Source organism: Agelaius phoeniceus, chromosome 3 (genome assembly GCF_051311805.1).
Source record: "Agelaius phoeniceus isolate bAgePho1 chromosome 3, bAgePho1.hap1, whole genome shotgun sequence".
Lineage (NCBI taxonomy): Eukaryota > Metazoa > Chordata > Aves > Passeriformes > Icteridae > Agelaius > Agelaius phoeniceus.
This window is the reverse complement of record NC_135267.1, coordinates 5,398,850-5,425,974: the sequence shown is the minus strand read 5'-3', so window position 1 is coordinate 5,425,974 and position 27,125 is coordinate 5,398,850. Positions and strand designations below refer to the sequence as shown.

The following is a 27,125-nucleotide window of genomic DNA, read 5'->3' as shown; positions in this document are numbered from 1 at the left end:
GAAAAGCAGTTGGCAGTCATCTGCAACAAGGAGGAACATGAAGCACCAGCAAGCAGTGAAAAGAACAATTAGGAGCAGACGAAGTGGGGGAAAGTTTTGTATTTGCAGCTTCCAAAATATAACATTTCCAACTTAGGATGAGATTCACCCTCTCTCAACAGAGCTGTTTGAAAGTTGGATGCTTTGCTTCGTCTAGGCAAGCACATGGGATGTCTCTAAAGTTGTTGCTGAGGCAGAAATCTTCAGGGGCCAACTCATCCAAGCCTAAACAGATGCTCAAACTGTGTGAGAAGTAGAAAAGAGCCATTCGTGGTGAAAAAACTGGTGCAAAGCTCAATGATTGCATGGAACAAGCCAGGCAGAGACATTTCCAGTTCCTTTAACTATTAAAAACACCTTCTAGTAAATTGCTGAAAAGAATTCAGCCAAGGAAACATAGCCAAGAGTGGCCCTGATGGTGTCCGAGACAATTTCTGTCTGTCACTTACAGCTAAACACAGTTGACAGATAATAAACCAAAAAACATTCGGCTTTTTGGCACAAAAGTTGTCAAGCATCACTAAAGATCAAGCCTGTGGGAATCTGACCAAACAAATCATTTCCTTTGGGGGATTTGCTTGAGGGCTGAGGATCTGAAGAAATGCTGAAGGGATATGAATTGCATATCAATATTCATTGAAACAGATGAGCAGTGTAAGTTTTTCTTGGGGCAACCAAAAGTTACAGATGAGCTGCCCATGGGCTTGAGATGAACCACCAGATATCTAAATCCTCTGATGATTTATTTTCACTAAAATACCAGCTCCTCCAACATGGTAGAGAAATTGGAGAAACAAAAAAAAAAAAAAAAGGGGGGGGACCATAAATTAAACATTTTCCTTATTATGTGTGACAACTTTTCTCACAGAAGCATCAATATCACAGAATCTCAGAATTTTCTGGGTGGGAATATCTTCCTAAACAGTGGGATGTGCCCCCAGCATGGGAAATAAGATATTTGCCTGTTTTCTAGAGCATTTTACACACTTATATGCACACACATGCATATGCACAAAAAAAAAAACCAAAAAACAAAAAAAAAAAAAAACCAGAAAACCCGTAAACTCATGTTTTTTCCCAAATCTCCAAAGATGTCCCCCACCTCTATCTTCATTTGAATCTGAAGCTTCAGCTATGCAATAAAGAAGGTGCTAGTTCAGATGTGTGTGTCCAGTCCAAGAGAGCAGAAAAAGGGGGGCAGAGGGAGGGGAGGGTAGTTTTCTTTCTAACCTAAAGCAATGGGAGAAAACACAACAGTGCCCATGTCTGGTTTCATTTCTTAACTCCAACAGATTAAATCCACCTGGCTGCTTCACTTCTTCTTGCCTGACATCCAGATGTCAGGTACATGGGTTGCCTGTGCCTGGAGACATCCTACGCTCTGCTCTCCTGTCAGACCCCACCTACACAGGACACCTGATGGTAGCTGAGGATGTTCCTGTCTCACAGCCTCTGCTTCTCTGCAAGCACTTGTCCTTTCTTATTCCTTCACCTCCTGGGGAAGGGGAAAACTCCTTCCTTTATTGTAACACAGCGTGACTAAGAGGTGTACCCAGTGCTTGTGGGCATCTGTAGGGTGGTTCCAAGCTGGTGAGACAGGACTATCAGAACCTGATAACAGAAAAAAAGCTCATTCAATAAAGAGCAAGCAATGCAATGAGACTGTTGCCTTCCAAAAACAAGATCTGACAGTGTTTTTAAAGGCAAAGAGGTAAGAGATGAGAGAAGACAGGGAGAAGGAGTTTTGAACGTTAAATAAATGACAGTAACAGAACAGGTCAGCCAGGGCATCCCTGAAATAAATCCCTGCTGCCTTTGACAGGTTTGTGGAAGGAATGAAAGGTTGCTCAGCTCTGAGTTGCCCATGTGAGGGAACTCAAACTGAACATTGTAGAATTCCTGGCTCAAGTATGAGTGGCTGGATGGGAAAAGATGATGATGTTGTGCACACACCATGACAGAGAGGTGAGAGAGTGCTTAGTGTCTATTATGAATATTGTAAAATTGATATCACAGCCGTCCTATTCATGCTGGATTTCACCTGTAAGCTGATGGAAGACATGAAAACAGAGTACACAGGGGAGAGACAGACAGACACTTTATGAAAAGGGATCTCTAAGATAATGAACTCAATTATAAGTTTTCCTGAGGGTGGTTTTTGTTGGTTGGTTGGTTGGTTGGTTGGTTGGGTTTTTTTCCAGAAAACACAAAAAAATCAAGAAGATCTATTTCTGAGAAGAAATGCAACAAGTTAGGAAACTGAGGAGCTTCATACATCTAAACCTGATAGTTAATGTATTTAAGCTGATAATAAAGCTTGCAAATATTCAGGCAAATGGAAGGAAATGGTAGATAGCATGAAGTGGAGAAAGGAATTGAACTACCTAGACCTGTCCATATATGTCAGATATGAGTGTGAACATCAGTGCACATTGACACAAATTTCAGATGTGTTGTGATGCATTAGTCTGGAGCAAGAGTATTTAAAGGCAAGTATGAGGTCTTGGTTTCAAAGTTAATAGTATTTCACAATCTTTTGAACCTAAAAATATTAAGGAGATTTTGGCCTCTATTACTTTTAGATCAGTCCAAAACTTTAAGCTTTTTCGTCTTCATATAACAGAGAGATTGTTATCTAGTATTTTTCATTTAATTAGAACTACTTTGCTTTCATTTTATGAGTCTTTGTTAATGAATATGACCTGAGGCTTAGTTGGGTTTAAAACTCAAAATCCACTGACCACCCTTTTCTTAAGATAAAGAAAACTGCCAATATGGGGCAGCATAGCTCCTAAGACCATAAATGTGATCATCTTTTAGCAGCAAATGAAATCAGTATTTTTGGGATTCAACCTGCCCAATTTCAGCTCCTTAAATAAAGAAATTGATACAACATTCTCATTTGACTCTCTACCATCAATGAAAATATTCAGAAAGTCCAAAAGGTAATTCAGCAGGACTTAAAATTGATGCCTGAGTGAGCAAAGTCAAAAGGCTTCAGACCATTTTCATTGACAGGATCCTAGATGGCTATTTAAAGACATTTAATATCAAATTCCATTATTTTAATTGGCTTTTGTGTTGTGAGATTATGAGTCATAATAATCATATTAATAAAGCTATCCATGTTATCTGATTGACAACCAACTCCTGTCTTTTTTTTGTAGCTACCCTATCAACCTTGGTCAGCAAGAGGAATCAAATAATTTGATGGACAAAAAAATAAAATTTAGAGAGGTGTCTAGATATTAATTTGGCTGTTCTCAGAATGTCAGTTGTCAATAACATATGATAAATATGATTACTGTTTCCTCTATAATCCACAACAACAATGTTGTTCAGATGGATTTGTTCTACATCATCATCCCGCAAGCATGTCCAAAATTTCCCAATAATTTATTCAATAAAATATTTAACTGAACCATTATCTTTCTAAATGATAACCACCTTCTTCAACCCTACCACCAACCAAAACTCTGTTTCAGAACATCTCTCTCTTTGTGCCTTCAAATGTTCAGGAAGAATCCCGGTCAGAATGATGATGAGTGCAGTATTAAACACCAGCTCAAATCCTCAGTTGGAGTAAATTGGTGAAAATCCATTGAAGTTAGTGGTGCTTTGCTGCCAGAGACTGATTCAAAGCCTTTGGGAATCTTTTCACTGACTTCCCTGGGCTTTGGCACAGCTAAAGATCTGATCCTTCAAGAGACAATTGACAAGATAAACAAGGTTGGCAGTTGTGGGAAATGTGGGAGGGTTCTCTTGCTATGGGAGCTGTGGTCAAATACATGTCAGAAGAATTAGTCCCAGTTCAAAAGGTGAGAAAAGAGTATAAAAAAGTATGAAGGTGTGAATTTTAATGGTAGCAAATGAATCTTCCTGTCAAAAACAAATGAAAGCAAAATTCTTAGGTAGGAAAACACAAGCTTTGTCTACTTCTCATTTTATATGTACACATTCATTTTGCAAACCTCTGTAAACCCTATTGAAACAAAAATGTGTTTACAATGTTACATATTCCATAAAACATGTTTGCTACTCAGCAATCTGCTTGCTCCTCTTAAAATGTATTTTTGTGACAAACAATCATTAAACCTCACAACTGCCGTGTGCAGATAAATGAAACTAGCACAGATATTACCATTTGGTTGACACATTTGTTTTGACATTGTAAAAAAAGCGTTGAGGATTTTTTTTTTTTATAAAAGTCTTCCTTTTTTTCTCAGAAACAATAATATGTTCCTGCAAATGCTGCAAAAGATCAAAAGCTGTTCAGATCATATTTACAGTACTAAAAGCACAATGAATGCCCCTGTAAATGACATGTAAATTACCGAACGATGATTCAACTTCAGTCAGTTTGCAGATGAATTGAAGGACCTTAATTCCACTTTAGCTCAGAAACCTGATTATTCTACTGCTTGTAAGAAATCAACTTTAATCCTCTTTTAAATGTCATTCAACAGGTTCTTTCTGCACAAAAGATGTAAATGGATTTTTTCTTTATAATACCTTTTCAAATTCATTTTTCTTCCACAGGACATTCTTAGAAATAATTTAAGACTGAGATATCAAACTAATAACTCTCCTATTCTACATCTACTCAAGAATAATTGTCTGGATGCACATCTCAGCTTTGTGGTGGCATCACTCCATTGACCTGCTTTTTATTTTTACTGGTAGAACTGAGACCAGAATTTGACTCCACAAAATGTTTGCACTTGAATATACATTTAGGAAAACAAAAGAATTCTGTTAATCCACTGTTAAGTCCCTAAATAAGTCATGTCCACATAAAATTGAACACTTCAACATTCTTTCATTATCACTTGGTTTTATTCCATTAGTTTCCTGCATTCATGGAGTCCTTCTATGCTACACCAAGATGTTTCTAAATTAAGGACTGTCTTTTTGGCACTTAGCAGTACAGTAGGTCCTAGTTCCTGATTAAAGATATCCTTATCACTGGCAAATGATAATTTTATTTTCTGTTCATGAAGAAAACTAAGTGCTAAAAATCACAGACTGGCTGAGCCACATGTCCAGTGGGTGTAAAATCAACACATGTCCTTTGAGAGTTGTGCTGATTTACACCAATGGTATATATGGCACCCCAGGTTAGAGTGCTGTTATTTAAGAGAAATGTCCTAGATGATCCACTTATGGAAAAATTGCAACTCCACAGACGATGTGGCATTTAAACACTTGTTCCTCCCATTTCTCCTCAGAGCATTTGCTCTCCTGGTGGCTGTGAGAATAAAACTGAGTTCTTGTTCCTTCAGCTGCTCTGTCAGCTGTGTCACTTCCCTAAAGGAACACCCCCTCATTCCTTTGAGGTATTTTCCTGGTGTTTCCCTGTTGGCTCCTGTTACCTGGCTCAGATCTGTAAGATTTTTGTGCTGCAGTGTAGCCAGTACATCCCAGAGTAACACATGAGAGCTCTCTCTAACACCTCATCCTTCTCAGCCTGGTGTGTCATCCCACAGCTCCTCCTGGGCAAACCTGGTGTTGTCCCCTTCCCCCTTCACATTCAGTTTAGATAAGCACACCTACTGGGCAGAATTTCATTTACCAGTGCAGATCAGCCAACAAAATGTAGAGTTTCAATTCTTATTCACCTTTTCAAGGTCTTCTTATTTCACCTTTCACCTTTTCAAGCCATGGAATGGCCAATCACAGTTTCATATTCATGGTCTTTACATGGACCTACACGCAGGCTCTGGCACATCAAGTCTCTCAAAAAATGTTAAAGTGGAGCAAGTCTAGGCAGGTACTCATGATTAAAGTTTCATCCTGTATGTTGCATTTTTTCCAAAAGAAAGATGTAAAACTTATACTTTTTGTGTTTTGAGTGTGACCTTAAGCTCAAACCTTAAGCTCAAAGCAAGGCTCCCATTCCCTCAAGCAATGTGCAGTCACTTGGCAAGACTCAGTGTTTACCCTGAAGAGCCAGCATTGCAAATAGGTAAGACACAGAAATAAAAGAAACAGATATACCACACATGCAAAACATGAGGAGCAGAGCAATAATTTGGTGGGTGATTTTTCCAAGGTGAGACAGAAAGTCAATAGAAGATTCAAGGAGTGGTCTTCCATGAACACCCCAAAACCTTCACCAGCTCTCATGCCAATCATCCCCTGTCCTCTAATCACAGGCAGTGCCTCCTGTCTCACATATTCCAACACACATTACAGTGGGCTGTAAAATTCTCCCTTTGGTCTGTCAAGCATAAACTTATAAAATGTTCTATGACATGTTTCTAAAGTCTTTGAAAGCTTGAAGAGTCTGTCTGCTATGGGTGTGGTAAGGTCACAGGGCCAGGAGCTGCTGCTGATGGAGAGACACCTTTCTGCATCTCTGACAGCAAGCAGCACCCACCTCTGCTGTGTAACAGGTGTAAAAGACTTGCACTGACATTTCTCTTCCTAAGGTCCAGGGGCACCATTTGAAAATATCATCTAGCAGAAGCTGATAAAATTCAGTGACATAAATCATGCTTAGTGTGACAATCCAGCCTGCAGGATAACAATAAATAATGCAAAGAAGATGCAAATGCTTTGCATTTTAGCAAACAGTGGCACAGCCCTATTGAAAATACCTGCACAATCTTGAGACTGAAAGGAGGTTTCTTACATGGCAGAAGTTTTCACATTTTAAATGATTGTGTATAAATATTATTAGCCAAGCCTATCTTTGGCCTCATGCTTTCAGTTTGATATGATGTGACCCGAATTTCTGCCCTAATGTAACTCTCTTATCTAGTCCTCATCCAAGCAGTCTCAGGGGCTGCTGCATTTATGCTTTGAATACAAGACACCATTCTCTGCTTTTGAGCGGGAAAAAAGGCACAACAAGGCACAAAGGCTCACACAAAAAGTGCTCTTTATGTCAAGGGCAGGGTGATATTCAGACACCCCCAAAAATTAAATTAGGCTGAGATGTCTAGAAGGTATAAAACACCCTAGAGCAGAGGGACAGGTTCCACAAATAAATAAATAAATAAATAATTATTTTAGATTATAAGAGTCAAAGATCTGTTTTGTGAGTCACTGTGTAGGGAATGGTATTCCTTATTCCTTATATCATTCATACAGATGATATACAGGAATACAGAAATACTTCTGGCCAGCTACTGGGAATGTTCCTCTTCCAGAGACTGAAAGGAGAATGATTTGGCAGTCATAGAAAAGGATGCTCTCTCTGAATCCAAAAGAACTGATTTGATGAGTTTTACACAGGCCTCACCCCCTACCCTACTGCTGCAGAACACAGTATGGTTTAGCTCAGAAAGGTGATATCTGAGATGAAATCCCAGTGCTGAAATTTCCTTCCAGATTATTGGCAGACATGTGTTTTCTGGAGACGGGGAGTGTGCATTTTAATTTTTGTTCTTTACACATATCCAATGACACAATTTTTATGACTATTTTTTTTTAACAAGACCATTTGTGCTGCTGTTTCTGGAGATTGCCTGACTCAGGTTGATGACCAAGAGGAAATACCATGAGATTAGGCTCTATCTTGTTGAAGTCACAGCAGATCTTCCAGTGAGGCTAATGCTAATGGTGATAAATCCATGGATACAGTGAAAATGGTTGGCTATGGTAGTTCTGGTGTTCAGACACTGCAAAGCAAACAAAGAACTTTGTGATAGAACTTGTCTCAATTCTTTCCTCCCTTTTTTGTGAGTAATCCAAGGCTTCTTTCTTGGAAATACTGAATGTATACCACTCCACTGGTTTTATTCCTTTTGAAGTTAATAGAAATTTATAGCAGTACACTCATTCACTTAAATGGAACCAGAATTTTACCCCAAACTCCTTTTTTTTTTTTTTTGTTTGGTTTGTTTCATCTAAACAGTCTTGAATATGTCTAAAGTAACTCTTGACATGGAAAGCAACCATTTCAGTGAAACTTCATTCCTTGAGGTCTATTTGACTGGATATAGCAACAGGAAGGCTGTAGAAGAAATGTCACTGCAGGAGCATCTACAACTTGAGCAAAGTTTTAAGCTCTTAACAGTGCATTCTCTGCCACTCATCACAAAAGCAGGAAAGTCTCACACAGTATGTCCTCCCCATTGCTGATCTGCTGCCCTCCCCATTGGGAAGCTCACAGCAAGGTATTTCTGTGCCTGCCTTCCTCAGACTGATAACCCCTGTATCTTTACCTCTTTGAAGACAACATCTTCTGGGCCCTTTTACCAAAATTTTTAGCTAAGGCACTGCAAGAGGAGGGACAAAGGGAGTGCACACCTGTCGCAGAGGGAAACTGAGGCTTAAGAAAAAGGAAATTGCTTTAAACAAAGCCACCATCTCCCATGTCCCAAGACCTGTACAGTCTAAATTATTCTGTTCTCCAAAAGCAACAGCTCCTTACACCTCCATCATCACAATTAGGAATAAGCAACAGGCGGTGGGAAGGAATACCACACTCCAATTCATGCTGGTTTGTTTTGTTTTACCTTAAAAGTCTCTTTGATATTTTTATACCATCAGACAGCAGCCAGCTCCTTTTTTTTTTTTTTTTAAACTTCATCCCTCTGGACAAGTAGGATATTAATATTATCCCTGTAACAAGCAGCAGAAGGAATAAAACATCTAGGTAAATACTGCAAGTGAGATTAAAACTCTCTAGCTTTCTGATGTAACCCTGTGACATAGCGTTTCTAGTGAATTAAACCAAATGTACAAGTATTTAACGACTAATCCTTTTAAGTATTTTAATGCCCCAATGAAGATTTCTTATAGGGAGAGGCAAAGCATATGTGGTTTCCGTTAGAGTCTGCCTGCAGGCAGAGGATTGAGCAGATTGGCTTTTTTTTTTTTTTTTTTTTTTTTAGCTCTCCCCCCCCTCTTTTAATTAATTAATATTTCCCTGCTTTTGTTGTTTTTGGCGGGCGGGTGCTGAATGGACAGCTCCCGCCGGCGGGGCTCAGGGGGGACTCACCCCGCAGCCGGGGGAGGGAGAGGGGAGGGGGGGCGGCCACATCGCAGCCTGCCTCTGCCTGCAAGAAAGAAGAGGGATACTAAACAGGCTTTCTTCCTCCCCTGGGTTACTACAAACAGCTAACCTAGCTCAGGGGGTTCTTTGAAGACAATAAAGAAAAGTAACTTTTCATTTTAGAAACCCATCCTGCAGGGCAGCAGGTAATAAGCTGGTGATAAGATTCCATGTATGCGTCTAAAATTTATAAATAAAAAATGCACACACATGTTTGTGTGGATTCAGACTAGAGGTAAGGATGCCTTTTTTCATGGTGAGGGTGCTGAAGCACTGGCACAGGTTGCCCAGAGAGGTGGTGGATGTCCCATCTCTGGAGACATTCAACATCAGCTTGGACAGGCTTCCGAGCAACCTGGTCTACTTGGAGAGGTTCCTGTTCATTGCAGGAGGGTTGGACTGGGAGGCCTTAAAGGCTCCCTTCCAGCCCAAACGATTCTATGATTCAATGATATACATCTTCTTTTTATCTACAGAACCTCCTAGCAATAGGGAATAACATTTTCTCCTCTGTTAATAGCCAGGCCAGTGTTGTGCACTGCAGGGCGAAAAATCAGTGCTTATCACCATAAACCAAATTGGTCTTCTGTTTAAGATAATCTTTAAGGGTTGCAAATTTAGGGTGAGGAGTACAGTTATAATGAAAGCAAATGCTCATATTTCCAGCTGAGGGAAATACATCCTCTTCCTATGCTCTTTTGGATGCACAACAACCAATACAGGAATTTGGAGGACAGGAGTGTGGGTGCAAAGTCTTGGCCATGCACTTGGATCTGTGCAGGCAGGTAGGACTGCTGACAACACCTCAGCATTTCCTGCTGCTGTGGTGAGGAATGGCAAGTACAGAAGGAGTGTGTTTCTGTATTTCAAAATAGCAGACCAGAGGTTCAGCTGATCTAAATGAGAGGTGGATCAATTATTGTGTTGATTCATCTAGAGCTAAGATATGAAACACCTGTGCAAATTATTGTAAAATCTCTTTCAATGTTATATGTACATAAAAGTGAATGATATACCTGTATGATGGATAGATATGTGATATATCCTTACAGAGAGGAAGAGTCATGATCTTTATTGTTGTCACAGATTTGTTGCATTTAGGAAATAGAAATATATACAAAATCACTGCTAGAAATAACAATTTTGTATCTTTTTATGACAAATGATATATTCATTTGACCATCATGTAATGCATGGCCAACGTCCCTTGTCCCTAAAGTTATATCCTGGTCGTTGTTAATCTGAATACCAGTGTCTCTTTCCACACTGAATGAATGTTGCTTACTGGAGCTAAATGCAGTAAGCATTTTTTTCTTTTTTTTTTCTTTTTTTTTTTATTGTGATTCTAGAAGTAAAATTAAGCATTTGTTTCAGCTGAGCACATTGCTGATGGGGTCAGTAAGCTATAGCCCATTGTCTTTAAACTACTAAAAACATTGCTCTTTTCAATTGCAGTCATTTTATTGTACAATCAAAAATTCCTGATTGTCCATGTTTTGTTCACTGGCCTGCAAATAATCATTCCAGAACAGCCAGATAATACAAATTGAGAGGAATTACTGCTGGAAATCACACTTTAGCTCACAGTTTAGAAACTGAATAATTACCCTGTCTACAGCAGTAGTGGAAGGAAGGAAGGAAGGAAGGAAGGAAGGAAGGAAGGAAGGAAGGAAGGAAGGAAGGAAGGAAGGAAGGAAGGAAGGAAGGAAGGAAGGAAGGAAGGAAGGAAGGAAGGAAGGAAGGAAGGAAGGAAGGAAGGAAGGAAGGAATTTTTCTCATGGTTCCCAAAAATACAATTAATATTTTTCAGCTTTCAGACCATGGAACTAACACTTGAAATTAAAGGCATTTTCCAGACAGACACTATTTCATTCTTATTTTCCCTTTTATTCTCCTTATAGTTTAGGCACAACACAAATCAAAATACTTGTTTAGGGCATTTTCCACAGCTCTTTGAATTCCAGGGAAAGAATTCCATTGACTTAAGGTGATCTTTGAGCAGGTCCCTCATTCAAGGGAGTACTAGTCTTTTACTGCCTGACCCCTGCACCTTCACCAGTGTGCTCAGGCCCACAGAGGTCAAAGAGACAACTGGCTTAGACAGGGATTACTGGCAAGAGTCTGGGATGCAGAATGGGGCTCACAGTGAGCTCCACCAGCACATTCATTATCAAGCCTCTGGTAGCTATTGTCAGGTTGTGAATGATGTCTCCTGTACCAGACACCTCATCCCAAAATCAGATACTGCAGGAAAGATCTTATTTCTGGAAAGAAATTAGAAAAAAAGTAAATTAAAAAATCCTTCTTCAAAATGAATTTTAATGCCTGGTTTTAAAGTAATAGAAATCCCAAAATCTCTTGCTTTTATGCATGAGCTATTATGATCAATTGGGAAATTAAAATATGTTTTTAAAGCATAAATACCTATTCCCTCGATGGAATCTTATGTCTCTGAAGTAGCTGGCTTCAGTTTTGGGGATACATCTTATGCATTTTAATAGCAAATGCCTGAATACTGAACCAATAAAAAATATATAGTGGTTTCTTCTACCAACCCAGTATTCTTGGGTCAATACAAGTCCCATTTTCAAATATGTTAGCAAATATATGTGTTCAGTGAAAATTATATATTACTTTAGCCAAATACAGATTTATTTGAGCTATTCAGAGCAATTTCAGGCTCTTGAGAAAAGAATATCTTTAAAATATTAATGGTATTACACCTAATTTTAAAGTGTTGAGGCTACAAACTCAGTGTAAGTGGTAAAAAATCCATGAAAATATGCATCCATGAAGACACACAGGTGGGGGAAAAATGGGAGAAGCCATCAATACAAGAGTCATGAGCTGAGGGCAAAGATGTCAGCCTTACCTATGAATTTACTCTTTTAAGTTTGTGACACAACTTCAATGTTATTTAAACACATAGTAGGGCACAGTGTTTAATTAGGTAAAGAAACTTGCTCACAATTACTGCCACTGCATAAGTGCATGAGCAGAGTGAAGCACACTCAATAATCCAAAGAACCTGACACTGTATTATTTATTGGAATGTCTGCATTAATTATGGATGATTCTAATATAAGGTACATCTTTAATACATCACAGTCTACAGATGTTTTCATTCTCCACTACCAGAGAGAAGTTTAATTATAAGATTTTGCCTCATGCATTGAAAGGCATCCAGAAAATAACATGGATAATGTCTTCTTAGCCAGTTCATGATCAGCAGAGTTTCTAAAATCCTAGTTTATCTGGCTAAATGTGGAGAGTTTGGTTTAGACTTGCCTTGTGGGCTAAAATTGGCAAGAAGAAAAAAAGAATAGAGCTTTCAATGGGATTCACCAGGTAACTGCAGGATTTTCAGTTCCATCACCAATGCTTTTTCCTGAGCAGCAAAATCTAGGGCTGTGATGAGAATTTCCACTGAATTTTAATGTTTTAATGCAGAACCCCCACCACACAGGGAACTTTCCTCTTGCCTTGGTTGAGTATGGGTATTATGCTACATCAAAGAGCAGGAATATCCCATAGAGCTTCCCGTTCTGCTCTCTGTGGAAGTAGGCTTCAGATCTTCTCTTCAGTACCTAGGTTTTTAAAAAGGCAATGAAAAAGTCTCACAAATTTTGCTGAAAAAACGCTGTTTTTAAGCAAAATATAGACTTCAATTTGAAGAGCTAAGTGAAAATGATGGAGAATGGTTTTCCAAAGTCTACATTTTTCCACTATTTCACTCTTGTCCTGAGGAATATCCCTGTTGAAATCCACAAGGTTTTACATGAATTATTAGGTTCAGAGGGCAAGGTTCAAATGTTTATATCACAATATTATAGAATGGTTTGGGTTGGAAGGGACCTTAAAGATCACCTTGCTCCAACCCCCTGACATGGACATGGTACCTTCCACTATCCCAGGTTGCTCCAAGCCTCATCCAGCCTGGGCTTGGACACTTCCAGGGATGGGGGATCCACATCTTCTCTGGGCAACCTATTCCAGTTCTTCAAGAAATGGAGCAAAAATTTGAATGAGGACTCCTGTTAATTTTCAAGTCACATTTTGGGGCTTTTCACCATTATGTGGTTTCCTAGAATCAGGTTTCATTTTGCTCTATAGTTAAATTTCTAACCCCATCCCATTCCATGAACAGAGATGGTTGTGTCTGTGTTTCCTTTTAACAGTTTCCAGCATGTTATTAATAGTGGAAATAATTTACAACAGCAATAATGCTGGAGAAATCCTCAGTGAAGCAGAAAGGGTGGTGAGAGCAATGAAACACATGATTACAACTTGGAAAAAAAAACCATTATCATAGAGAAAGATTCTTTAAGGGACAATTTCTGGCTTCTTCCTTGATATAAACTTGAGGGCACAAAATGTCAGTAGGATATCTGTGAATTCTTCTTTTGCCAATATTTAAAAGCCTCAATGGCTTATAAGCAAAGGGGCTGATGAGCTACTGATGTGCAAGAAGCCAAGGTTCTCACAGAGAAGAGGAATTAGAGCCTAGTTGTGTTTGTAATTATAACCAAACCTCCCTTTTCAGAGCTGCAAACCACATAGGATATGAGGAATTAGATGCCAGGGGGAAAAAAGAGATTGTTAGAGGATTTTCCAAAATTATTTTGATTCTGTTTCTCACAGCTGCAAATACCTTCAGATAGCCACAGAATCAGAAAAGGATTTAAGGGTAAAAAGGTGACCTACAGGAGTGAGATGGATCAGGTAAAAGGAAAAGAGGTCTGAGAGGATTACCTGAGGAAGGAGAGCAAGTCTAAGAGATGGGAGAGCAGCCAGATTGTGGAATGAGAGAACTGCACAAGAGAGCAAGACAAATACAGTACTAGGACATTCTTCAAGTACAGAAGAGGTCACTGGAAAATAAAAACTTCTTCTGCTTGACAGAAGAAGTAGTGTTTGCTTTCAAGGGAAAGCTGGAAGAGGAAGGGAGGTTTTTCTTTGTCTCGGTATTTGCAGAACTGGAGCAAGGACAGCTGCCACAGACAGTCGGCATGTTACCCCCCTAAGGGATGCAGGAGAGATGCTGAAAGAAATTAGGAACATGGCAGTAAAAGGCACTGGCAAAACCAGTGTTGTGTGAAGATTGAAAGGGGGGAAATCCCAAAAGGGGGAAGAGTGGAGGCAGCCTGTTTTTCTTGTTGCAGGTGCCCAGAGGAGGGAGGGAAGGTGGGTAGACAGCTTGGTAACAAAACAGTGGTGACAAAATAAATGCCTTAAAGCAGGAGTGTGTGTAAGAACAGGATACACCAGAGGCTGTTGGAAAGGAGAGGCCTCCATGGAGCAGGTACAGCCCTAGGAGCCTTCTAAGAAGGGGCCCTAGGCAGAGTCCCCAGGAGGATCTCCACACCTCCACAAGCCTAAGCCAAGAGGAGCTGTTTTCTTGGGGTCTGGCTAGAGAGCAAAGACAGATGGGATGGGGGACTCAGCAGCTCAGGGAGCTGTGGGAAAACACCCAGAGAGGGAGAAATTCAATGATCAGAGGAGTGGAGAGGATAAGCATGAGGAGCAGCTCCGTGAAAGCAAAATTGTGGCTCTATGGGAGGGGGCTTGAAGCAGAACTAGAGAAGTCACATCATCAGGACACTTAGCACAAGAAATAGGAACTGAGGGGCTCACAGCTCTGTTTGGATGGCAACAGACAGCAAACAGACAGCAGGGAAGAAAGAGACTAAGGAAGATGAGGATGGGAGAAGTTAACCAGTAAAATTAATGGAAAGGGGTCTCTCACTGACAGGCAGTCAATGGACCACCCTTACCATTGTCACCAAATACCTAGAAAGTAAGTTTGCAATCCTGTGGCCACAAATTCTGCCCTACTGACCTTTGCATGGAATGGTGTGAATGGCATTCACTGCAAACAAGCAATGGTCTGGTTTACAGCCAGGCAATATTGATCAATATTGACACCTTTGAAGCCACCTCACCTCTCCCTTTCCATTTGCTCTGAGTAACACCTGGCTTGAAATACAGCTGCTCTCAAGTCTTCATGAAAGCCTCAACAAGCAGGAAACCTTGCTGCCATCAAAAAAATGACTGAAGACACCAGATATACTCTTTAATTTTTTTACTAATATTTTCACAACATTTTAATTGCTTGAAAATGCATTTTCAGTCCCAAAATGTTGCCTTTCAGCTGTTGTGGTGATACAGAATAGAAATTTGGAGGAGGAGGAAACATGGTGGTGGTAAACTGTGTCCAGAGGGCAGGGAAAAATCTATTGCAGGACATCTTTTGTCTTGAGACTTGAAGAAAACCACTTCAAAACTCCCCATTTCCATTGCCCATAGCTACACTCAGTGAACTCCAATATGAAATCATTCTCCTTGGCAGAGGAAAAGCAATGTAATGTAATTTGGGTGCTGAAAATACTGATTCTTAAAGAGAAACAGGAAAAAACCGCATCTCTCTCACACAGAGAGGTTTGCTTGGAAATGCAGGTGGGTAATCTGGGGGTGTATGTGGAGGGGGTTACCAGCTCCCTCCTTCCCACCTGCAGGAGTCTGGGCTGTCCCAGGGTTTTCCCTTCCTGTGAAGTTCAGAGAAGGGAGATGGGGTGGTGAGGCTCAGCACAGAGGGGGCCATGACCAAGTTCAGCCCCTCTGCCAGACAAGAGGGAGGAGTTCAATGGAGAGGAAAAAGAGATAAGACAAAGAATGGCCCATGCAGGGATCAAACTCACAGCGTTGGTGTTATCAGCACCGCGCTCTGATCTACTGAGATAATCCAGGGTCAACAGCAATAGGTCTGCAAACAATGGTCAGCACCCAGGCATGAACAAAAGTGACCTCAGGGATGCTTTTCTTTTGTGTCAGCTGAGCATTCCCAAAGCTCCAAGCCCTCAAATTTTAGGAACTTCAGAGGACAAAGGGGATGGACAGCAAAAAAACTCTTTCTGGCTGATGAACACCCTAGCACTGCTGACTCCATCTGCCTGTGATGGTTTAACTACTCTCTCGTCTCATTCAGATGCAATAAACTCTGGTAAAAGTCATCAGAAGTTTAGATCCAGCAAGACCAAGTTTTGGTGACTTTCAGTTGGAGAAGAAGGCTCTTGATTAAGAATAAATTTAACTATTATTGGGTGACCAGCAAAATGCAGGAGCCAAAGCAGGATGGAGCAATTAAAAGGAAAAATGTGATTTCAGGCTGCTAAACGCTGGGAAACGTTTGTAAGACAAGCAGGAGGTGAGAGAGCTCTGTGAGTCTCGGGAGCTGCTCTCCTGCAGCAGCCAGACGCCGAGCCCAGACTGTGTCCCTGTAGCAGCACCAGACACTTTGCACACTTCAGTGAATCGGGGGAAGTGAGATGATCCCAGAGAGGAACATTTCATTTTCTTGTGTATTCGGCGTTTTATCCTTCAAAATCCCCACCCTTCCCAGCCCAGTCCGATTTTTCCAGATTCCTTAAAAAAAATTTTAAAAAAATATAGAAAAAAAATCTGTAGCTCAGAAGCAGAAGCAAACTTTAGGCAGGGGATAAACAACGTGCTCAGCCACAATGAAACTCAAGGCAAAGTCTGTCTGCTCTGTTCATAGCGCTGGTTGGAAAACCAGAAAGCTCCCAATTAACTTTCCTGAAAGATTTTTCTTTGGGAGCAATTAATAAGTGCTTTGCAGTTTGACTCGCGTTATTAATTGGATTGGGGGGAGTTAAAAGCGCAAACGGTCTATATGATTTTTTTCTAGGGTCTGTAAACGAAGCTAACAGATGGAACTGACCAGTAACGTGCATCTGGCAAGCCGGGTTTCTTATAAACTTTCCTCCAAACAAAACCATTTTGGAGGCTTTGTTGTCGTTTGAAACGAAGTTGGGCTCCGGGCTGGCTGGGAGCGTGGCGGTGGGCTCGGCTGGGCTGCGTGTGCGTGGGAAGGGAGCATGGAGGGGGAAGGGGTCGGGACAGGGGAAGATCTCAGGCAAAACCCATCTCCTGCAGCGGGGTGATCTCCTGGCAGCTCGGGCAGGGAGCTGGGGAGGCACCGGCCCTTGCGCCGGGCGCGTCCTGCGGGGTGATGCCCGCACCGCGGCACCCCCGGCACAGAAAGGAAGGGAATGTGCCCCCACATCGCTCTCTCACACCCGTGGCTTCCTGAAAATAAAACAAATGAGTGCGCAAAGGAGCGAGTGTCTCGTGGGGTGACTCGCTGGGAAGCGCGGCCGCCCCGCAGCGCCCCCGGTCACGGCGGGGCTCGGTGCGCTCCGCGCCGCCTCTGCCGCGGTCACCCGGTCCTGTCCCCATCCCCTCGCCGTCTGTGCCCCGCTCATGCTCTGAGCCGGGCCTGTTGGCCAGGTGCAGGGAAACCTTTTCTCATCCCCTCTCAGAAAAAAACAAAGCCACATAGACGGGACTGAAGTGGCACAGTGCAAATAACCAAAGTCAACCGACCTGCGGAGTGCTCTGCCATGAGTGTTTGGGAGGGTGCTTGTCTTCCTTCTCGGAGGGAAGGAATGTCTCTCCTGCCTCTCCCTCCATCGGGAAGGTGTGTTCACGGTGTGTTAACTTTTTTTTTGTCAGGTCTAAGCCTCCCTGCTCAGGGCTGGTGTGGCTGATTCCAGTGCGCTCACCATGCCTGGAAAGGGCAAGTTGGTTAACAGCATTGTGGTGGGTTTTGTCCTGTGGCTTTTTTTCAATTCTCTCAAGTATCAAAATCTTGAGAAGATCAAACAAAATCTGAACTTGGAGAAAATTCTGGATTTTTTTTTCAATTATATATTGGGGAGAAATATATAATTTTCAATTATATATTGGGGAGAACCGTAGGAAATGCAAATAAGAAAAAAGCAATTCCTTCCTTCCTTCCTTCCTTCCTTCCTTCCTTCCTTCCTTCCTTCCTTCCTTCCTTCCTTCCTTCCTTCCTTCCTTCCTTCCTTCCTTCCTTCCTTCCTTCCTTCCTTCCTTCCTTCCTTCCTTCCTTCCTTCCTTCCTTCCTTCCTTCCTTCCTTCCTTCCTTCCTTCCTTCCTTCCTTCCTTCCTTCCTTCCTTCCTTCCTTCCTTCCTTCCTTCCTTCCTTCCTTCCTTCCTTCCTTCCTTCCTTCCTTCCTTCCTTCCTTCCTTCCTTCCTTCCTTCCTTCCTTCCTTCCTTCCTTCCTTCCTTCCTTCCTTCCTTCCTTCCTTCCTTCCTTCCTTCCTTCCTTCCTTCCTTCCTTCCTTCCTTCCTTCCCTCCTTTCCTCGCTGGGCCGGGCGGGGCGGGGGCCTCGGGTGGAGCCCCTCTCCCCAGCAGCGCTCTGGAGAGGTGTGATGTGTTCCCGCTGCCCCCCCGCCCGCCGGAATACCCGCACTTTCCCATCTCAGACAATGCATTTCCATTCCAGTCGTGTGCCTTTGTCCATTTGTAGGAAGAAAAGAGGGCTGAGTGACAGCTCCTGTTAGCCTGCATGAACAGATACCAATAAACCCTCCCAAAACCTGGACCTTAAAAAAAATAAATAAATAAAGAGGAAAGAGCAAGGCAGGGAGCCACATGCCTCTTTGCCTCCGGCTTATTATTAAGACACCTTCGCAGCTTAAACGCTTAAACGCGACCCAAATTAAATGGCAATTAAAAGCAAGTTACACCCTCTCCTATCTCCAGGCTTATCTCGGGTGGAAGCTGGCCATCAGCAGAGCCTCCCCGTCGGGAAATGCCATTTGGGCTGGCATCTTCGCGGAGGGTGTGTGAGCCCCCCCCGGCACCCCGAGCTCGCCCGGCAGCGGGCGGCGCCCCCGGGCGCTCCCCGGGCGGAGCCCGCAGTCGCTGCGGGGCTGGAGAGCCGCTACCCGGGGGCACAGGAGCAGGGGGGCGCCGAGCAGGCACACAGGACTCATTCCCCGAGTGGCAGCTCCTCGGACCGGTGTCACTAAATAAATAAATCACGTACCCCTTCAGCTTTGCCACCCAGGGCTACGCAGCCTCCGTGCGTTCCCATCTCCAAAATATATCGGCACTTGGAAATGTCGAACCAGCTATCAGTGGTCTTTAGCTCTTACGTCCCCTATCCCTGTTTTTCTTTCGCCTGTTACAGATGTAATTCCGTAGATCTATATGTATTTTATGTATAATTCCATAATATCGTATGTCACTGCAGTGATACTTTGTGGTCTCACCCTAGTTTTATGTTTGAAAATGCTATTTAAAGAAGCCTGTAAGATAACATATTAGGCAGCTTTAAAAGCAGGTTGGAGTGTGGGGTGGACTTAAATTCGATGTAAATGAAAGGGTAAAAAAAAAAAAAATACAAACCCAAACCAAAACAAACCACATAGTTTTCATTTAGGAAAAAAAAATACACTTAAACAGACACACACACAAATGTGCAATCTTAGATTCTGGTCAGTATTTAGAAGCAGTATAATCAACAGGAAGGAGCACTTACCTATTGAAAAGGATGGTTTAATAATATATATTTGTATATATTAGCTTTATGTCTTCCCAATAAAATGTACACAAAATACCCCCTTCGATCAGATTAGTTCCCATATTAGCCTGGGTAAGAAAAAGCATTCTAAAGAGTGGAGGAAAAATTGTATAAAAATGTTGAAAGAACCTACAGTTCCTTATTAGGCGAAGATACAATATTTATTCCTTGTCTCCTGGGATGAAGCTCCTCTATCTATTGTCCTCCCAGTTCTCAGTGCTGATGCTTAATTTTCAAAACTTCTATATTACCAAGGGACCTACGACATCAGCCAAAGAAATACCCAGCAAGTACAAAATCTGATCCAGGGAGCAGCTTTTGTGCAGAGGGAAAATTTTGTTCCTACAGGTTTTTAAGGAGGTGCATGGAAAAGCGAGAGATCTGATCTATGCAGATACATTGCAAATTCTCTCTGTCTGTAGAGATTTTTTCTAAAAAAAATTGGGGAAATACATGAACTTTGGATTTTTCAATTTTTTCCTTTTTTTTTTTTTTTTAAATTTGGAGAGGGGAGTTTTATCCAGAGTTGGGGGTTTTTTCCTCTTCTTTTTTTTTTTTTTTTTTTTTTTTTTCGGAGAACCAAAAAATGTCAACTACCTTTCCAGGTCTCGTCCACGATGCAGAGGTATTTTGTGTGTGTGAGAGTGTGTGTGTGTGTGTGTGTGAGTGCGCGCGTGTGTGTGGATGTGTGTGTGCATCTGTGTGTGTGTGTATGTGCCTGTGTGGTTGTTTCCATTTTTTTAAAATCCATATTGGACCGTTACGTTTAATTATAATCCGGCTTCAGAGATAACTTAAAGAAGTATAGAGAGAAAATTCGTTATGACATCTGTCGCCAGCAAGGGCAACTCATTACCACGTTAAAACCGTTGCCAGAACGAAAATCAGAATAATACCCCTAATAATATAATGAAGTGGAGAGAAATCACCACCAGCTCGCCAGGAATGGGGAGTTCTCGCTAAAAAGCAGGACTCTCCTTTCTTTCGAAACGCAGGGAAAAGAGGGGGGGAATTTTGGATCTGATTCGTTATTTTAAAAAGAAAGAAAAATAGGGGTTCAAAAAAAAAAAAAAAGAAGGGAAGGAAGGAAGGAAGAAAGGAAGGCAAGCAGGCGGCAAAGCTTTCTCAATGTGTAACGCTGCAACATAGGGACGGGACTTGTGTGTATACTCGGTAGTTTCCTCTGTTTGATGACTTTTTTTTTGTGTCAGCCCCAGATATTACAGCTGTGATCAGGAGGTGGATGGATAGATGGATGGATAGATGAATGAATAGATGGATAGATAGATAGATAGATAGATAGATAGATAGATAGATAGATAGATAGTTTTTATTTCAGTGCGTGGATTCCTTTTGCTTGACAGTATTAAGGGCAGGCTGGGCTGTTTATGATTTTTTGAACAGACCTTTATGGCACCAGCCCAAGGTAGGAAAGGATCTTTTGTTGCTGGGGTTGCCGCTCGCAGGCTTAGACGCTTCTGCAGGGGGAGAAGCTATGCAGGACAGCGTGCTTGGAAGAACCGTACCCGGGGTTTTCAATGACAAACCTCCAGTTTTGGGGTCTTCTTTTCACTTCTTCCTTTCAGATACGTCATGACGGATCAAACAGTTACCGTTTGATGCAGCTTGGATGCCTGGAGTCTGTGGCCAACTCGACCGTCGCCTATTCCTCCTCATCTCCTCTCACTTACTCTACCACGGGCACCGAGTTCGCCTCCCCGTACTTCTCCACTAACCACCAGTACACCCCACTGCACCACCAGTCCTTCCACTACGAGTTCCAACACAGCCACCCGGCAGTCAACCCCGACGCTTACTCCTTGAACTCTCTCCACCACTCCCAGCAATATTACCAGCAGATCCACCATGGAGAACCCACTGATTTTATCAACCTGCACAATGCGCGGGCACTCAAGTCCTCCTGCTTGGACGAGCAGAGGAGAGAGCTGGGGTGCTTAGATGCTTACCGCCGCCACGACCTGTCTCTTATGAGCCATGGATCCCAATATGGGATGCATCCAGATCAAAGACTCCTGCCAGGACCAAGCCTCGGGCTTGCAGCCTCGGGAGCAGACGATTTGCAGGTAAATAGCATGCGATCTCCTTTCGAGGTGCCTTCCCCTCCCCTCCCCCTGTCCTGGACCCCCCCCACCACCCCCACCCCCACCCCCATTTTCCTCTGCTCGGAATAGCTCATACAAAGGAGGGAAGGTTCATCCCAAACCCCATCCAGCGCCCGTCCCTTCCAGATTAGTAGCAGCAAGAAAAAATGTGGAAGGGGAAAGAAAAAAGAGAAAAAAAAAATCAACCAAACAAGTGTTCTTCTTCGGTCAAACAAACAAATTAAACAAAACCAACCTCGCGCCTGCCTTTGCTGCGTGGGTTGTGTCTCTGTGGTGGCTGAGACCGTGGGGGTCCCCCGGAGATCTCGGGGTGAGTGTGCGTGTCACACTTCCTTACCCAGTCACACGGAACCCAAATCAAACCAGAACAAACCCATCTTCTTGCTTTTCCTAAACTTTTCCTCTCTTTCGGCGCAAGGAGCACTTTGCAGCGACAGAGCAGGCAAATGATTTAAGGGAGGCATGGAGTAGGAAAAGAGAAAAAAGGCAGGGCAGGAAATAAATCTGCTTTCCGACAGACCTACAAAGGGAAACCTTCCGAGATATGAGGGAGGAAAGAGATAAACGGGAGCAAATGTTCGTCAGAAAAAAAGTCAGAATGATAAAAATGCCTCGCTATATCCGATCTAGGTGTTAATAGGGTGAGAGATAAAACAGATAAAGCTAAATTCATCTGTCTGTCTATCTAGTCATTCATCCACTCCACCCTAACCAGCACCTGGACCCATCTAAAAATTTTTATTTCTGTGTATCAAAAGCTCAGCTTTATCCGTTCAGAAATCCTTTCCCACGCGCTAAAAATTCACCTCCGCCAAACTGAGCCGGTTGCTTAAATGAAATTGGTTTCCAAAATTGCAAAGAACGTCATCTTGTATCTAACCTCCATTCCGAAATGTGCCCCAAATCAAAAGCAAACCTTTCTTCCCCCGACGAGCTGAGGAACTGAGGGCTTCCCCATCAGCAGGGAGAGACAAACGGGACCGTATTTACTGTACTTACTTTTCCCCCAGACCTCGCTCCCTGGCATACAAAGCTGGCCGTGGTGGACTTCCCAAAAAGATGTAGCGGTCAAGGGCTTGTGGGGGGAAAAAAAAAAATCAATTCGAAATTTGTAAAATGAAGAAGGTTTATTTTCTTTCCTTAAAATCAAAGCACGAAAAATAATCCAAACAATATATGTTAGGGAAAACAATTTTTTTTTTTTCTAGGAGGAAAATAAACCCACCAACAAATGTTATCTTTTATACCTCAGATGTAGAAAACCTAGCTATTTAAACCTAGTTTTCTCCACCAAAATTCATTATATAATTTTGTCTTCTCTGGCCATTTTTTTGTTTACATTTTTCACAAGGATCTCCTTATGTTACCCCCCTAAAAAAAAAAAAAATCTGCCATTCACTGCTCAACCCCAACTAAAACCTATTTACTTCTTTTTATAACCACGTCTGCTGCTGATTTTTTTGTATCTGTACAAATTTTTTTTCTTTGGCAGGCACAAAGCCTTGTATTTTTCAAAAGAGGGGATTAGGAACGTTTGCAAGACAGCAGACAATGCCTAAGTCCCGGGCAAAAAAGCACCATAGTTTATCCAATTTTCGACTTAGTGCCATTCAACTGGTCATTTATGCAATGTCATCCGACCAAACAACATGTTTCCCTTCTAAAAAGAAAAAGGAAAAAAAAAAAAGGTTGGTTAAGCTGCTAGAGGCACAGTCTCTTTTTATTTATTTAACGAAGAAGAAAATCAACAGCTTTCCTTTGGAAAATATTAATTTTTCGATCACAAGTTATTATCAAATATAATGCTTAGGTCTTTGTACTTAATCTCTTCTTTATTTTTTCCTCCTCCCTCTTTTTCCGAACACAAGAGGGAGTGTGCAGAGGTATCAAAAAGCCTGAGCGTGAGAAGTTGAAAATATTAGTATTTGTCGTTAGGACTTGGATGATTCAGAACAAATTTGGACTCTCGCGAATATCACTACGGGTGTAGAGGGAAGCGTTTTGGTGGCGAGCAGAAACAGGACTGCACAGAAATACTTTTAAACCAAAATTGTGGTCTAACCAGTCTACCCCTTTCTCCTTAGTCTTTCTTTTTAAAACGTTCATCAGCATATGCCTCATTTCAAATGCAACAAATGTAAATATACTTTTCCCTGCACAGAATTTTAAGTGAATGTCCAATAGTTTCGAGGGCGGTTTAAGTCAGCCTAACAGATGCAAACAGTCTTGGAGCTGGAGTGGCATCTTTCAGTGCCCTAAAAAGATTTTCCATGGGCAACAAAGAAAACTGTCACACCTTTTCCCATCACCGCTTTAATTTATGCTCAGTCGCCAAGTTTTTTTCATATTGATTTCATAATCACTTTAAGGCAGAACACTTAAAATAAAAAAGGGCCTTGAAAAGGAAGGTCTTACAGGGCCAGGGCCAATATGGTGAAAGTGGGGGAGAGAGCCAGGACTGTAAAGATTGTTTTGTAAAGTGGGGTTTTTATTATGCACCGACTCTCTCCGCATTTACTTAACTCTTCACGGGCTGTTGAATAGGTTAACACCCTTAAAGGCCTCTTTCATGTCCAATACCTCGTTTGTTTGTAGAGGAAAATGCGTCTTTAACACATTTCCACTGGGCAAAGATTTAGGTTTGGTTTGTTGTGTTTTTTTAACCCCAACATAAGGAAAAACCCAAAGAAAACCCAACCCTTTCAAGTCTTTTATCACTCCAATAAAAATATTTATTAAGGAGGGCGAAGATCCCCAAATAATCAGCCTTGTAACAGGAGAATAAAGAAGTGAGATCTCTTCGGACGTGCACCAGAAGCCCTAGGCAGGTTTTTTGATGGTTCTTCACCCCTCGGTCACACATGGGTGCCTGTGTGTGTGCGCACACAGATGCATATTCATCCCCACCTATGTGCGGACACACGCATTGTTACAGCACCCTCACGACTCTGTGGAGCCGGCAAAGCCCAATAGGTCATCTGTTGTTTGTGCTCTTTGTCTACTTCTGTGTACACTTTCTAAGTCGGTGTGTACGTGTCCCAAAACGCATCTGAATTTAGCTGTGCCCGAATATAAATGTACCGCTAAACATACAAAGCCAGAAAAGTACATTTTTAGCTTTGTGCGCGCAACTGTCGAGCGGGAATACACTTCCCTCAAAAGTACTTGTTTGTCTGTCTATCCTGCTATGTAACTGCCGGTCTAAGTTGCCAGTTCGGGATAAATTCGTATTTAAATGGCAATGAAAGGAAAATTATTCTGCGTTTGGTGGGGTAGGGGCAGATGGCGGGATGGAGGGAGGATTTCACTTGGGTTCTCTGAGAGTAACTGTGTTTTTCCAGTTCACCTTAACTATTGTTCCTGGGCGAGTCATGTAACAAAGCAAAAGCTGTGTGATCTCTCTGTGGGTTTCTGTGTCTGATTTCTTCCTTTCCTTTCTTTCCTTGTTTTCCCCTCATTACTTAAGAGCTCAGTGGAGGCCCAGTGTGGACTTGTACTCAACGGGCAAGGAGGTGTGATAAGAAGAGGTAAGAGGTTACAAATACTTGCGTCTATCAGTTTTTGTAAACACACATCCCTTTCCATCTCTCCCTGCCTTTCCCTCCCCCACTGTTTGGCGTAGTTTGGATTTGCTGCCGAAAAAGTGGTAATTTGCCGTTTGTCAGAAGTAATTTCAAACTCGCTTAGAGCACTTCGCATTTCACAGTCCATTTGCACTTTACAAACGATCTGCTCCTCGGTAGCTCTCGGATACTCCCTCTGAATTCAGAGTTTTCCTGACTCGCTGTAACATTCCGCGTTTAATCGGGATGATCCCTGATAGTTTGAGAAACGTGTTCCCTGGCGCCGGGCTGTTAAGTCGGTAGTTTGATCTCGTGTGAGGAAAAAAAAAAAAAAGGAGTTTTTTGGGAAATGTGATTTCAGTAGCGCTGCAGACCGGTGTGGAACTCGCTTTTGAGTGTCACTTCATTTGATAACCATCTGTCAGTGTAAATATCGAACATCAAAGTTAGGGGAGAGGTTTGGAACTCGTGTTAAGCACACGTCTCTACAGAATTTGCGAAATTTGAATGTCCCGGGAAGTTTGTTATTACCGTCATTTACGCTGAAGAGAAACAACACTGTTCTAAAGGCCTAACGTAGGAACACATTTTCCTTACAAACTTAAACACATCCTTTCACTCCCGATATAAACCACGTAACGCAGCCGCGGAGAGGACACTTGGCGACTCAGCCTCTCACAGTGTTCATGTTTTGTGCTATTTTCCCCTTATTCATGACGAAAAACAGATACTTAGAAGATATTTTGGGTGACGTGATACTATCGTGCCAGGGCGCTTCTTTCAGCCGCCACTTCCCCAGACAAAATTTAGTCCCACCGCAACAAAATTGTTCATTGCAGCAGCGCCGGTCCCGCACGCCTGCGGTGGGCGGGGATGGGGAGCGGGCTCTCAGGCCGCTGTCCCGGGGCGGGGGCTTTGCTCGGGGCTCTGTCCCTGCCCCGGCTCACCCGGAGCTGGTCCTGGTGTTGGCGGAGCGGGCGGAGGAGCGGCGGGCGGGAGGCGGCGGCGCTGTGGCGGTGGTGCTGAAGGGACAGCTCCCGGCTCCCGGCTCCCAGCTCCCCTTTCCCGGCTCCCGGCTCCCGGCTCCTCTCTCCCGCTCCCCTCTCCCGGCTCCCGGCTCCCCGCTCCCCTCTCCCGGCTCCCGACTCCCCGCTCCCCTCTCCCGGCTCCCCGCTCCCCTCTCCCGGTTCCCAGCTCCCCGCTCCCGGCTCCTCTCTCCCGTCTCCCGGCTCCTGGCTCCCGCCGCGCCCCGCCCGGCCCCGCCTCGCTCGGGGACGCGGGGACACGGCGGGGACTCCAACCAAACCTCCTGTCCCCTCCCTGGGCAGCGCTGGCGGGACACTGGGGATAGGGATTGAAAACTCCTGCCCCACTCGAGCTGCACCCGCCCAAGTCCTTGTGTCTCGGATTTCAGCGTGTTCCCTAGGAGGAAGGGTAATTATGCCTAAGAAGAGGGATAATTCTTTCGGGTTTGATCCGAGAGATGACCTCCGAGAAGCGGAGATCGTTATCTGAAAGAGAGGCAGGCAGAGTCCCCATCAGCTGGGGTCTGTGCCTGTCGTGTTTGACGGCGGTTCTCATTTCCCAGTTGAAGGGCGGCTCAAAGCTCAGCTCAGCTCAACTCCAGTTTATTCAGCTCTGCAGCTCCTCTTAAGGAGACTCCAATTACCTGTGCAGATGATGGTAGTGGTGTCTCTCTCTCCCTCTCTCTCTCTTTTTAAAGAGATCAAATTATTCAAGCATTTAAAGATTGATACTAAAAGAAATCCAGCATGAAAATGCAAGGTCTTCTGAACCCTGATTTAAGTGCTGAACTACTCCTGCACTGCTATCTATTTCTTGGCATATCCAGGGAAGATATCAAAGTCAAGAGTATAAGTTTCAAATGTATATTAAAAATACATAATAAATATTTTGTCCGACTTCAAAAAAAGCGATAGGTGTTAACAGTAATCAAAACATCCTGCGCCTAAGCGCTATACA

General features: G+C 42.8%; 1 protein-coding gene across 4 annotated transcripts in view; it reads left to right on the top strand.

Moving 5' to 3' along the window:
• Positions 1 to 20,009: 20,009 nt before the first annotated feature.
• TFAP2D (transcription factor AP-2 delta) overlaps positions 20,010 to 27,125 on the top strand; it is a 54,085-nt gene continuing 46,969 nt past the window's right edge. The window contains exons 1-3 of one of the 4 annotated variants that reach the window (XM_054630485.2): positions 20,010 to 20,081; positions 21,043 to 21,540; positions 25,046 to 25,106. In XM_054630485.2, the coding sequence (XP_054486460.1) occupies positions 20,043 to 20,081; positions 21,043 to 21,540; positions 25,046 to 25,106 (598 nt within the window). In that variant the 5' untranslated portion in view covers positions 20,010 to 20,042. The other 3 variants (XM_077176496.1, XM_077176497.1, XM_077176495.1) reach the window with 3 other exon arrangements.